General features: G+C 38.2%; 1 protein-coding gene across 1 annotated transcript in view; it reads left to right on the forward strand.

Moving 5' to 3' along the window:
- Cntnap2 (contactin associated protein like 2) overlaps positions 1-15,542 on the forward strand; it is a 2,102,194-nt gene that overhangs the window by 560,069 nt on the left and 1,526,583 nt on the right. Inside the window, exon 2 of the mRNA XM_029535530.1 lies at positions 6,818-6,928. Within this exon, the coding sequence (XP_029391390.1) occupies positions 6,818-6,928 (111 nt within the window). The remainder of the gene's footprint in view (positions 1-6,817; positions 6,929-15,542) is intronic.

A 15,542-nucleotide genomic window follows, 5' to 3' on the forward strand; every position in this document is an offset into this window, starting at 1 on the left:
ATATAGGCCTCTTTACTATGTAGGCCTCTGATTATGTAGGCCTCTGTATTATATAGGCCTCTGTATTATGTAGGCCTCTGTATTATATAGGCCTCTGTATGATATAGGCCTCTGTATTATATAGGCCTCTGTATTATATAGGCCTCTGTATTATATAGGCCTCTGTATGATATAGGCCTCTGTATTATATAGGCCTCTGTATTATATAGGCCTCTGTATTATATAGGCTACAAGAAAAGTGCTTTGGTGATAAGGGTTTCACAAGGACGCAGGGGATGGATGAGCTAAGTGTGTCTTGTATTATAATAGAGTGCTAAAGTTAGCAAGGCTTTGAGGTGAATAAACAATGACTTGTCAAATAATGCATGTCAAGAAAATAAGACAAAATATCAAGCTGCTGAATGTGCCACAGTGAAATATGTGTGCAACCAGCTGCTCAAGTTTACGGAATAAAAATAGTAGGTATGTCATGGTTATAAAGAAATCTTCTTAGCCACTTTATTCCTTCTCTACCCTCAATTTCTTCCATTTTCCCTTTCTTTTTTCTAAAAAAGAAACAAAGCAAAAGATAGATGTACATACATGTGGATAGAAACTCTAAAATGCACAGCAGTTCCTGCCCAAGTCTTCTCTGAGCCAATTTAATGCTACTAACGATTCATAAAAAAAAAAATTTGAAAGGCTGCATTAATCTCAGTGATAACTAAGGAAACACCTGGGCCACAACACCAGTTTTCTTTTCATCCAAATCTTGAAATCGTCTATCAGAGTCAATGAGACTTCATTTGTCCCTGTCATTTCCCACCATCTTTGTAATAATGAGTCTACATAATTGCATCAGCCAAAACACAGATCAGAAAGAATAAGAAACAATAAACAAAATGTAATGCTGGTGATGTCAGGTAGTCTACGAGCTATCATCAGGTACAGCCAAGATTTTTTTCAGTCTCTTCTGTCTATGAGTGAGTGAGGCACCACAAAGCCCCAATGGAAAGGAACAGTGTAGATGCTAAGGCTGCAGTAGTTTCACTCACAGAACTTATTCAAAGACTGAATACATGCAGGACACGTGGAAGCTTCAGAGCGATGCTTTCCAATGTTACACTTTTCCTGGTGTATTTCTTCCTTATATGAAAAGGAGGTGCTTGCTCACCACAAAGCCCTGCTTGGTTCTAGTGTCCCATCCCTTATTCCTAAAAGTGTTCTGATGTGGCTGGACTTTGCTAACTTCACCCTGTAATTCTTGATAGCAGAGACCATGCTCAGCCATGCTCGCTTAGGTAAAGGGCAACTGCTACTTTCTGTCTATCTGATAGGTCTTTCCTCTCTTTCAAATCAAGTTATTACTGCATTCTCACAGTTAGTCTGTCTTCCTAATTGACTGAAATTGTATGAAAATAAAATTCAAGGCCCATCTGCTCATCCAGTTTTCATCCAAGATTTCCAGGAAGGAAAGCAGCCGGGAATTGAAATGTTTGCAATGGTTGATTGCCTGTAGAATGAGAGTGCATCCCTACACAGAAAACTGAAATACTAGATACCTTAGATCTCCCTCTGCCTTTAGTTATTACTATAATAAGATGCTCACCTTCATCAGGAATTTGCTTGATCCTAGTGTTTCATAGCTACTATATCAAAATACATGCTTGCTGTGGTCTAACAGGCAAGACAAACATTTAGATGTTGCCATATGTCTTAATCATTACTATACTCAGAATAAAAACACACAGTTAATCATAACAGGCAGTATGGCATTATATACACTGTATTCAGACCTGGAGTGTAACTGTAGCAATCAACAGAGGATTCCATACCCACTGAGGCCTCTAATGATGCTTAAGTGGTTTCCTCTTTCTGGAATATTTCTTCTCTTCTTTCCACCTCTCTACAGGTTCTCAATGCTATGGACCTTATTCATTCTGTACAATATAAGTGTTCAGTAATCATTCCTCTTATGAATATGTAGTAGGTGTGAGTCTGGTCTGACAGTAAGGATTCTAGATTCCCAGTCCATATGGCCAGTACATAAACTCTAAGGCACTGTGGAAGCAGCCATGGACACCACATCACTGTGTAAAACTGTATGATCACTAGTAACACTTCATAGAAATGTAAACAAGTTTGATTTGGTCTGCAGGTCAGAGTTCTATACTGGAAATTCCCTGAGATTCTCAGAAACTTAGCTAAATTCCTTCATTATTGTGTTGTATATTGGGAAAAGGGTGTATGGACACATTCATGGTCACACATTCTTGAGAGAACCAAGTTTACAAGACCACTCATCTTAGCATTTCTATTCGTGTGGCTTTGGGTGTCCTGGAACTCCCTCTGTAGACCAGGCTGGCCTTGAACTCACAGAGATCTGCCTGCCTCTGCCTCCCAAGTGCTGGATTTAAAGGTGTGCGCCACAACCACCTGGCTACACCTTAGCATTTCTAATGGTTGGTTATGTTCTACCCAGCATTGAACCATAATATTAGTATTGCTATTTTATTCCAATGCTTAAATTGTGAACATTCTAGAATTAACACATAAACATAGGTTATATGTAAACTCTTATTTTTCTTGCTACTATTTTTATAATGAATAAACTGCACACATTTTAATTTTTATTTTTAATTTTAATGTGTTTTCATTAATATCCAAATTAACAAAACGTATTTGTAGGCTTATATTTTTCAAAACCTGCTGTAATAAGGGGTCTTAAATGCTTCAACCTCACTTATAGCCCACGGGCCAAAGGTAGAGGAGGAAGAAGCCTAACAGGACAAGGGGAATGCGGACCTGTTTAGAAGTAGTCCTGCGGTGCAATTGTAATCTTCATTGTCAGCAGTTCATTGCACTATCAAATTATAAAACTCAAATCAGCAGCAGTGGCTTGATCCAGAAGAAAATGTAATGCTACAGTGATAGGCACAAGTCTACTGAAGTATCAAGAAGCAGTCAGATTATAACCAGAATTTTTTTGGTGTGTTTCTCTCTATAAAAATCACAACAAGCAAAGATCAGAGAAGAAAGCAAGGTGACCCAGTGCCAGAGCATTACCCACTGTAAAGTGGGTTACATTTACACTCTTCCCAAATGTGTCCTCCCAAGCATCTGCTTCAGCAAAACTCACAAGCCCTTTTGCCAGCAGCTTCCAGAAAAACACCTCGTGACTGCTCTCAGCTAACATTCTCTCATAAGACAGTTTCCAGAAAAATGTCACATGAAAAATCGAGTCTCCACAGAAACCAGGAATTTCCACTTTACTCGTCATTGAAATCAATTATTACATAAACTTTAAAAGTATGCTATATCTAAGGTTTAGTTGCATTAGCTAAGAAATCATTAAGTAATTACTACCAGTGTCATTTCAATTTTGTCAATGGAATTTTATATTGAGTTCTTAAGGCTTTTCAGGAAACATGTCACTTATTGTTGTCAGGTATATGAAGGCTTACACTAAAAAAGATCCTCCAAATGAATGCTGTTTGTTTTTTTCATCTTCCTCTAATCAATAGAGTTTTTGATGTTTCTTAATCAAACAGACTTTCCTTGACACAGTATCTGAGAACAGCAGCTACCCCCTATCATTGTGCCCTTGACTTCTGTCCTACTCACTGTTAATCACTAACTCAAACTATAAATTCACTATGTGGCTATTTGCCTGATTCTTGCCATCGTGACTTAGATCTCTAAAGGGAAAGCATTGTCTCTTCCTTTTCTGGTACTCTGTTATGCCTGTCAGAGCACCATAACTGATGCCAGTTCAAAGGCATGCATGGACATGGCATGGGTATTAGTATATTTTAAACATGATGAGAACATCAGACATAACACTTCAAGGTGACATGCAAAAGTTATGCCAAAACTGAATTAAAATTAGATCCAAAGAGTTAAAAATTAGAGTATGGGTACATCTGTTCTCTCATGGCTTAATATAATAGTGCATTTTACCAATAAATATAAAATCCATTCACTTAATATAGATTTATCAACCTGTCTATTTTAACATATATCTTATGTTCATTTTTCAATCTTTTATGGGGGAATCTAATCATACACACCTGTCAGGTTTCCCAGAGGAACCTAGAAAATAACTTAGAAAAATAAGACAATGTGTGGTGAGAATGGGCGGTTCACTCTAACTTCTAATTTATAAACACTTGAATGTCAAAGGACTACATGATGATTCATTCCTCATTGCCTGTATAGATTTAACACCACTTAAATGAAATCCCAATAAAACTAGTTTATTTCCCTCATTGCTAAGTGCATTTTTTTCTTTCTGTTTATAAACATGAGACATGAAAACCTTCTGGGAATGTAGTGCTCATGTCCACGTCTTATTAAACAAATCCTAGACAATGTGAGCATATGTTAGAAATTAAAGTTTTCTACTGTCTTATAGTTTAACTCTCAATCATGAAAGAAACTACCAGATAAACCATCAAAGACTTAGTTCTCATAGGATAGAGAAAATGAGCTAAGCAAAGCAATGAGTGAAAGTATGTTGGTGTCCTAGGCTTAGAAGTACCTAAGGCAGGATTAGAGCGTTGGAAAGAAGAGATGGGCAGCCATGACTGTGTCCGGGCATGCAAAGCTACACTGAGCTCAGACCTGGGAAAGAAAATAAGGGTAAGCATAGGACATTTAAACTGTCAAATGTGAACTCCCCTAGCAAGGGATGCCTTGACACTGAAAGAAGAGGACAGAAGTCATTGTATCTAGACAGTGTTTGAGAAGAAGATGAGGGAATCACTGTAGCCTCTGGAGGACTTTAAACCACAGACATAGTGACTGAAAGCAGATACCAGAGCACACTCTAACATTTCCTTTTCCTTGAGCATTCACCATGGTTGAGTTGAGTCTGCAGTGACTCTAGAGAACTGAATGGTTATTTATTATCCTACTATTCAGGTGTATGCATATCTGAGATTAAAATGAACAGATATGTTACTGTAGATTATTCTTTCATTTCTTACTTTTCTTAAGGATATATCAAAACATTCGAGAAAACGGCATAGGTTTACAACTACATTTTTTAATAGGTTATCTGTATAAGAAATTTGGATACAAGAAGTTTGGTTTAAAACCTCATTTCTCAAACATATTATAAATTGAAGACTCTATATTAATTGTCAAAATGTATATATAGCTTGTCTTGTTCTGGAGTGACATGAGCATTTGTTTACATATACACATCTATTTTAACTAGATTCTACATATTAGAGAAAGCATAGAGGTTTTATTTGTTTGTTTTGTTTCTTTCACTTTGTTTTGTTTTGTTTTGCAATCACACGAGGTTCCAAAGAAGAACTGAATAGGCATGGAGTTATGAAAAAGAAAATAAAACTAATATCTTCTAGTTCATTCTGTGTCATGAATTTTTCTTTGTTTTGAGAATGGCTAAGAAAATAAAACATATTCAATACTGAAAGTGGAAAATTTAATGAGAAGCTCCATAGCTTCTGTTGCAAATGCTTATTCTAACTTTACAGAAGTTCATTAATTCAGAGACTTTGAGTCTGCTTAATTTCGGTGTATAGTTTTTATTTATTTGCAATAACTTAATAATAAAATTTATAAAATAAAAAAATCATTTCTTAGTAGCTCCAGACTCATACTGATCTGAATATTGATCTATTTCTCTATTGTAGACAGAGCTAGGAGGGCTGAGCAGTTTGTATTGTAGCAACTGCAGCTGACTGCTTGAATCAGGACTTAGGACAGACCCTTATGGAAAGCACAGTTCTGGTTGCACTCTCCCTGACAGAGATTCATTAAGAGGAAAATGGAAAAGTGAGTCCTAAGCACTAGAAAAACTTATAAATTAGGAGATTTAAGAAATATCCATGAAAAAAATCAAGAAGCAAATTTTAAGAAGAGATGAAGTTTAATGGTATTGTAAACACCATGTGTAGAAAGGAATACAGATAGATTTCAAAGCAGTGACTGGTGAATTTTTAGACAAAAATTCTTGTCATATTGGCTATTATACTGGTTCTTCATTATAAATAACTATTTCTTTACTTATTTAATAAGAACATCTAACACATGACCTTCTATCCCCAATATTTAAGTCTCCAAGATAATATTATTATCTACAGGCTCCATGTGATACATCTAAACTCTGGTGCTTATTCATCATACACTCTGATACTATAAACTTTGATTAGTGACTTCTACTTTCTTGCTTTGGGTACTGTCACTAGAATTCTTTCTAATTTCTATTCTTCCCATTATATTGTTTCCCATCTTCTGTCTCCGTGATTTGTAAACATCTGAACCTTTTAGATAATGCCAGGTACAAAAGCTAATAGAAATAATTGGATTCTACCTGTGATCCTCAAAGACTGAATTTGAGTTGTGGCCCTCTTGGAACAATGTTGTTGCTGCAGGCTATTACATCAAAAGTCAGGATTATTTGAACTATTTCTGAGATTTATCGGGACTGGTACAACTTAGATAGTTAGGTTATAACTTTTGGTGAATTATTTGATTGATCGACTGATTGATTGATGGGTCGATTGTAAATCTGTTATATAGGCAACAATTATTTTACTTACAGTATATGCATGTGTGTAGGTGTTCATGTGCATGTGTCTGCCAATTTCTATGTAGACCATAAATGGAATCAGATGTCATAGAACAGTAGCTAAAGGTGGTTTTGAATCACCCTTTGTAAATGGTGGACATTGAACAAGAGTCCACTCTAGTTGTCCTTAAATACTGAGATATTTCTTCATGCCCTTGGTAGTTATTTTAATAAGTATAACCTAACCATTGTCTAAAGAGCTTTAGTGAAACGGTACTTCTTTATTTTTTTTTTCAGAAAAATGTGATGAGCCTCTCATCTCTGCTCTTCCCCATGTGTCCTTCAGCAGCTCTTCCTCCCTGTCCAGCAGCTATGCACCTGGCTATGCCAAGATTAATAAACGAGGAGGTAAGAAACATTTGATTCCTTTGTGGCTAGAAATATGTTATATTTGTAACCTGTCATTGGCACATATATTAACACAACAAACATTGCTAGTAATGTAAAATGTAAATCCATGATTAAACAAATACCAGAGCTATCTATTTGTGTGTGTGTGTGTGTGTGTGTGTTGTGTGTGTGTGTGTGTGTGTGTGTGTGTGTGTGTGTGTGTGTGTGTGTGTGTGTGTNTGTGCATGATGTGTGTGTGTGTGTGTGTGTGTGTGTGTGTGTGTGTGTGTGTGTGTGTGTGTGTGTATGTGCATGCTACAAATTAAGCAAGGTAAGTTAATGTGTATGACATTTGGAGTCATCTCTGGCAAGATATTCACAAGAACATAAACATTGTTAGTTAAAGAAATACTTTTTAGTCCAAATATATTTTATCAAACCAGATGTTTTAAAAAGTAAATCTCAATAACTAACTTTCTATGTAAGTAAAAATGCATTGTAAATTCCCTGGTTTATATATGTATATTGATGTGTTGTATGAAATAAAAAATAAGGCACCATCTCATGCTAACGCTAGCTACCTCTGGGCTCAATGGCCTTGCTGCCTCCATGGCTAACCCCATGTATTGACCACCCATCTCATAGTTCTCTTGACATGACATGAATCCTGCTTACATTCCCAGTCATCTGCCCGCTGTGGTTAGCTGTCACAAATCCCTATGACCTGATAAAATCAAAATTCTAGAGGCTTGTAATTTATCAGTCAGATTTATATTAGTAAGTTCTCAACCTGCAAAACACTGGCACAATGAACTCAAAACTCAACTGATATATACACAGGCTACACACCTAGATGGGGCAAATGCACCCTACTTATTATTCAATCATCCATCTAAGAAATCCCCAATACTTATAGCTCCCAGGACTGTGTGGTTCTGGCTCCTCTTCATTTCCTATAAGTTCCACCTTGTCTCCTCCTCTGTCTCCCTGTACTCATATCTAAAACTCTCAGCCTGCCTTCCTTTTCAACTGCCCAATCACAGGCTCTCACCTTATCTTGTGCCTGCTCTCACCTGCATATAAACAGCAATCCATATTACCCCCTTTTGTCCAGTTAAAAGGCTCTTTCCTCTCAAATATAAATTGAACACAACTATTACCATTTTGTAAATGATAAAGTATAAGATACACCTAACATCCAGTCCATCATTTTTGTCAAATTAAATAGAACACCCTGTTATGTCTCCTAATGTGAGAAAAGGCTTATAATTCCATATTTGTGTGTCCTGGTTTTGCTTGCATACTCTCTGAAAACTATCCTCTTAAATATGTTCTCCTGCAGGCAGGAGACAGAGATTAGTAACTATCATAAAGATTTCTACCCAATGAGATTATGGCTACACAATCAATTCTAGCTATTATCTTCCTGTTCAAATTATGACCATTTCTAAATTCCCCAGAAAGACAATCCTAAAATAACAACTTCCTGCCCCCAAGCCCAGGGAACTTGGATGATGATTCTTCATAACTACTTCCTGATGAATATGGTCCTTGAGAGGTCTTTGAAGCATGGGGGAGGGGGGGAAAGGTTAATCTCTGATGATGTCTGTGCCCTAACTGGATTTGGCTGAAATTCCCTGAAATCAGGAATTCAAGCAGGTCAGTTCAGAATGTCTGATGATGAGACTCACCAAGTCTGTGTAGGCTGAAATATACAAATCTCAAAGCAAATGTTTTGCATCATCAAGATATCTGTATGGATTACATTAGTCTGTGTAGGGTGTTCAGACTAGTTAGGATAAAATTCTGCTCCAATCATAAGTGTTCATTCGTGCCATGTGCAGATGGCACAAAAATATTTTTGTTTGAGTCACCTGAATTTATATTCAGATCATCTATCTCTATCAAATCTGATCCATATAACTCTGGAAGATGTGTATACACTCAGCACCTTTTCTAGAAATGCAAAGACAAAAGCTTTCTCCCAAAACAGCATGCCCTTCAGTCTGCAGCCATGAAAGCTTATGTCCTCCTTTCTCTTCCAGAGGAATAATAAAACAACCCCAAACCTCATAATTCCACACATTTTGATAATAAAAACAATGCAAAATAAATGAAATACTAAACAAAACTGTATGAACCTATTTTTAAGCCTGTTCTGATTTGTCATGCCAAGAAATTAATCCAAAATTTCCGTGGAGCCCACAAACAAAGAATATGAGTTTCCTGTAGACTATATTATACCATCTATCTGTTATGTTCTTTACTTTGATTCACAGACTTATATTTATTAATACCTTTTATACTATCTATCTGTTGTGTTCTCTGCCTAGAGCCACAGACTTCTATTTTATTAAGACCTGTTATACCATCTATCTGTTATGCTCTCTGCCTTGAGCCACAGACATCCATCAATACCTGTTCATAGTAGGCAATTATCACTGCTCATTACTTAGGTGTCAGTAAATTTTCCCTATTCTAGTTCTGAACCATGGACGAAACTCCCCACGTGATTCGGAAAAATCTGCATATAAATCTATCCTAAAAGCAAATAATCTCAATTTTGTAAATTCACAGTTCAATCGAAATCTGTCCCAAGAAGCAGGCAGCTTCCATTCCCTGGCTCTTTGACTCAGAGCAGCCATCTCAGCTCCTTTCACAGCAGGAGACCTTAGAGCCTGTGAGTTGAGTTTGCCCCTGTGTTTCTTCTTTTAAGTTTCCCTCCCTGGAGCCACCCTGTGACTCTTCCCCTCAGAGAAATGACCTCTCCCCTCCTAAGCTAAGAACTAAATCTCAGGCTAAGAATCTTAAATTTCTCGTGGATTCTTGCCTGCCCCTTGGATGCCATCTGTAGCATGAAATAATTTAAAAAGCACCCATGCTCCCATGCACCCATGCCTGCAAGGCACTGGCAGTGTGGTCAGCCTTTTCTTAGCCCTGCACACCCAGTTTCAGAGCTCCAAAATCTCTCCACCCAGCTGACCAAGTTCCCATGGTGGGCAGTTTTCCAAATTCCTTTGGCTGGCTGGGGTGCCCTGCCACAATACTTTTTCTCTGGAACTCAGTTGAGCTGCTGGCTGAAGGAAAACACCACACAAACTTGGTTTAGAATCAACAAATAACACAATCGCTATTCACAGCAACTAGCATCCTAATTTGTAAGCTAAGTTAAAAATTCTCCAGCAGCAGATAGCACAGGATCTGCTCCCTGAATCAGGGCCTCTGGCTACCTACACTGCCCTGGTGCGCTCCCTGTATTTCTCTCTAAAACTCTCAGCCCGCCTTGCCTTCCTTTTCCACTGCTCAATCACAGGCTCTCACCTTATCTTGTGCCTGTCCTCACCTGCATATAGAAAACAATCCACATTGATACAAAAATAATTTATTTTGAAAATATACGATACAACTCTGAGAATTTCCTAAAGGATTTTTTTTTTTTTTTTTTTAGAACTGTATAAAAAGTAGCTCTGTATTTATTTGTCCGTACTCTGGAAATATTGTCAAAGGGCTCTAGGCTTAGGACTACAGTTAAGTTAGTATTTGGAAAGAAATCCATCACTTTGTTTTCTCAGGAGACATCCCATAATTTCTGGCATCTGCAACATCCTTAGTTCTCCATTTCAACTCGGTTTCACCTAAGTTGCTCCTTGCAGTGTGTTCTTACAGCCTTACTGCAGAACCTCCAACCTTGCCACACGTTTTTTTTTTTTTTTTTTTTTTTTTTTTTTTTTTTGCTCTGAGCTTTCTGGAGCTTTGTTGCAAGCTTCCATTATACTCTCACCCTTTCACTTTGTACGCCTGTAGTACCGGCATGCTATGGTGATATGGGCATGCTTTGTGCAAGCTAGAAATACACTTGGAACCTTTCCACAGTACTTTGGGGACTCATGTGTCATGACAGTTGAGCTAGGAAATTACTTCCATAAGTAGTTGGTTTTGAATAGGGAATAACATCAGTAGATTTACTCAGATTCTCTTTTCAAATAAATTTGCATTTTCACAAGTCAAATCTTTAAGCTGATTGAGTCTTCCTTCAGGATGCCTTTGCCATCATACCAATAAAGAATGTGAAGTTTCTCCTTAATAGCACTAATCTCTCTAACTACTACAATGACTTTTCCACACTTGCCTTTTCTTTTCAACTTACCCATATTGCTTTGTTTTTGTAAGTGCGTGGTTTCAATATTTCTCCTTGCTTTTCCTGCAGAGCTCAGAACTGCGAATTATAACCATTCTACAGCCTGGCAGAGTGCATTGTGTGAACTATCTCTGCAATTACACAATCTCTTTAGCAATTATGGATTTTTTTTTTTTTTTTTTACTTTTCCCTACTCATGTACAAATTTAACCTCACTCATACTCTTTCCTAGCACAACTGCACATTTAGGTTCTTCTGCTCCACTTGCTGGTTGTTTTTATTGGGAGTCTACACTCATGAAGGCAACTGTCTCTGTCGGAGCTACATAGAGTGCCTCAGCACTTCTTAATAGTCCCACTTTCGATGTATTATCTACAATTATGCTGTTTCCAACTGTTTTTGACTGTTATAATTGGTTTTCTGAAGTAGGGAAATGTCTTAGGAACGCTGAAGTGGTCAGATACAAGCAAAGCTGGCTGAGCAGAACAATTGGAGGATGCGAAGGTTGGAAACTTTGGGGAACTTGGAAAGGTTGCCATTGCCATGCTTAATCATTCTCTACTTGATTTATTCTGCATTTATTTAAAAAATGTCTTTTAATACAACTGGGTGCTTAGTGACTTGACTAACTGTGACTTTTAGGGATTCCCTCATCTCTAACCCCTCAGTGCCACACTTACAGTCACATAGCATCACGTGTAGCTCTGATCAGAGCTGGGGATCTCAATCCGCATCCTCATGCTTGCATGGCAAGCACTTTCCCCATCCATCCATCTCTGCAGCTCTCATACTTTTCTACCTTTATTTTTTTGTTGTTGTTTTATTGAAAATAGATTATTCTCACATAATGTATAATCACAGTTTCCTCTCCTCCACTCTCCGAGTTCCTTCCCACCTTCCCTCCCATCTGTGTCCATTCCCCTTTGTCATTCACTGTAAAACAAACAAGCTTTTGGAGTTAATTATAAAGTAAAACAAAACATAATATGAAAAGAAAAACGAATACATCAATATAAGGCAAAACTCACTTTGAGTTTTGAAGTGCTTATTCATTGCCTTTCACTGCTTGTGTGGTCATAGAGTTCCTTAAGGGATTTATTTCTTCTCTAAAGAACTCTTCCATACTCAAGAAGGTTGTTTTAAGGTCTTTTCTTATGCTTAAGTATGGTAGAATATTCACAGCCTCCTATGATAGCATAGCTGGGTTCTAGTGAAGTTTTATTGTCCTGAATTTTTTTAATTATGTATTTATGCTGGTGTCTAGTATATAGACTTAAGATTGCAATTCTAGGTGATGATGTCTGGTCTTGTCTTTATTGGGTATGTGTTTGGTTACTTAGATTCTGTTGCCCTCTGGTTCATGGGAGAGATTGGTGACTGCATGTTGCTTGTTAGGAAATACTTCTGGGAAGCTGATATGTTTTGCCACTGGGATTCAAGGTAAAAGTTATCTCTAAGTATTAGGAGATGATTATAGGATTGAAGATGGTTATGTATGCCGAGGGCATCTACAGGAGGGAGGAAATCAGGTTGTTCCTCTGGGATCTGTTTAGTACCACGGGAATGAAGCAGAAAGTGATGAGAAAGGGCAGAACAGATAGTCTGCCTAGGGTTTGGTATGAGATTGGAGGCTTGGTCTGGAACAGAAGAGGGAAGAAGAAGATATGAAAGTGAGGATCTGAAGCTTCCCTACTTGCTTGTCTGGCAAATTTGCCTGGTGTTTTCCTAGTGAGTGGCCCCTGGAGCTGGTGGCTGGAATGGAAGGATGAGAGGGAACAGAGTTTGGAGGAGGTCTGTGTGATCAGTTAGAGATGAGGACAGAAAGGAGGGGGCCCAACAGGGTGAGAAAGAGGAATTCAATTCGGAGGGGAGGAAAGAAAAGTAAAGATTTGATGTTAGAGTGACTGCTTGCCTGGTTCTAGTGAACTACTAGTTCCCACTCAATATCTTCTGAATTTGGGAACTGGAATAAAAGCAGGTTTGGGAGGTAGAAAGTTTAGATGGGAATATTTGTGTGATCCATTGGAGATGGATGCAAGGAAGTAACAGTGGCTACAGCATATGCTGGCCCTCAGGGCTTCTCTCCTGTTTCTCCCTCCGAAACCTCATCATGCTTCCCTTTTCCCCTCCCTGTCCCCTCTCTCACCCAGGTACTTCCCTCCTTTTGCCTGTTCCCCTTATTGCATTCTTCTCACTCCCAAATAGGACTGAGGCATCTTCACTTGTACCCTTTGGTTTGTTAATCTTTTTGAGTTCTGTGGGTGGGATTCTGTACTAATTTGGTAATATCCATGTATTAGTGAGTACATAACATGCAGGTTCTTTTGAGTCTGAGTTACCTCACTCAGGATATTTCCTAGCTCCATTCATTTCATGTGCCCAATAGAAATCTTAGATGGTGGAGAAAATAGGTCCCTATATAATGTTTTTTTTTAATTATTTTATTAGATATTTTCTTCATTACATTTCAAATGCTATCCTGAATCTCCCCTATACCTTTTCCCCGCCCTGCTCCCCTGCCCACTCACTCCCACTTCTTGGCCCTGGCGTTCTCCTCTATGGGGAATATAAAGTTTGCAAGACCAAGGGGCCTCTCTTCCCAACAATGGCTGACTAGGCCATCTCCTGATATATATGCAGCTAGAGACACAAGCTCTGGGGGTACTGATTAGTTCATATTGTTGTTCCACCTATAGGGTTGCAGACCCCTTCAGTTCCTTGGATAATTTCTCTAGCTCCTCCATTGGGGTTCTATCTATGTTCTATCCTATAGATGACTGTGGGCATCCACTTTTATATTTGCCAGGCAATGGCATAGCCTCACAAGAGATAGGTATATCAGTGTCCTTTCAGCAAAATCTTGCTGGCATATGCAATAGTGTCTGCGATTGGTGGCTGATTATGGGATGGACCTCCAGGTGGGAAAGTCTCTGGATGCCCCATCCTTTCGTCTTAGCTCCAAACTTTGTATCTGCAACTTCTTTCATGGATATTTTATTCCCTATTTTAGGGAGGAATGAAATATCCACCTGTCGGTCTTCCTTCTTCTTGATTTTCTTGTGTTTTGGAGATTGTATCTTGGGTATTCTAGGTTTCTGGGCTAATATCCACTTATCAGTGAGTGCATATCAAGTGACTTCTTTTGTGATTGGGTTACCTCATTGAGGATGATATCCTCCAGATCCATACATTTGCCTAAGAATTTCATAAATTGATTGTTTTTAATAGCTGAGTAGTACACCATTGTGTAAATGTGCCACATTTTCTGTATCCATTCCTCTGTTGAGGGACATCTGGGTTCGTTCCAGCTTCTAGCTATTATAAATAGGGCAGCTATGAACATAGTGGAACATGTGTCCTTATTACAAGTTGGAAGATCTTCTGGTTATATACCGAGAAGAGGTACAGCTAGATCTGCCCGTAGTACTATGTCCAGTTTTCTGAGGAAATGCCAGACTGATTTTCAGTGGTTGTACAAGCTTGCAATCCCACCAGCAATGGAGGAGTGTTCCTCTTTCTCCACATCCTCACCAGCATCTGCTGTACCTTGAATTTTTGATCTTAGCCATTCTGACTGGTGTGAGGTGAAATCTCAGGGTTGCTTTGATTTGCATTTCCCTGATGATTAAGGATGTTCAACATTTTTTTAAGTCCTTCTCAGCCCTTCAGTATTCCTCAGTTGAGAATTCTCTGTTTAGCTCTTTACCACATTTTTTAAGGGGGTTATTTGAATTTCTGTCCAGCTTCTTGAGCTCTTTGTATATATTGGATATTAGTCCCGTATCAGATTTAGGATTGGTAAAAATTCTTTCCCAATCTTTTAGTGGTCTTTTTGTCTTATTGACAGTAATGTTTACCCTGTAGAAGCTTTGGAATTTTATGAGGTCCCAGTTGTTGATTCTTGATCTTACAGCACAGGCCATTGNTGTTCTGTTAAGGAATTTTTTACCTGTGCCCATTTCTTCAAGTCTTTTCCCCACTTTCTCCTCTATGTATTTCAGTATCTCTGGTTTTATGTGGAGTTCCTTGATCCACTTACACTTGAGCTTTATACAAGGATATAAGAATGGATCAATTTGTATTCCTCTGCATGATAACTGCCAGTTGTGCCAGCACCATTCATTGAAAATGCTGTCTTTTTTCTACTGGATGTTTTTAGCTCCTTTGTCAAAAATCAAGTAACCATAGGTGTGTGGGTTCATCTCTAGGTCCTCAAATCTTTTCCATTGATATACCTGTCTGTCACTGTACCAGTACCATGCAGTTTTTATCACAATTGCTCTGTAGTACAGCTTGAGGTCAGGAATGATGATTTCCCCCAGAGTTTCTTTTATTGTTGAGAATAGTTTGTGCTATTCTAGGTTTTTTATTATTCTAGATGAATTTGCAGATTGCCCTTTCTAATTCAGTGAAGAATTGAGTTGGAATTTTGATGGGGATTGCATTGAATCTGTAGATTGCTTTCAGCAGGACAGCCATTTTTACTATATTAAT

Source organism: Mus pahari, chromosome 2 (assembly GCF_900095145.1).
Source record: "Mus pahari chromosome 2, PAHARI_EIJ_v1.1, whole genome shotgun sequence".
In the NCBI taxonomy this organism is placed as follows: domain Eukaryota; kingdom Metazoa; phylum Chordata; class Mammalia; order Rodentia; family Muridae; genus Mus; species Mus pahari.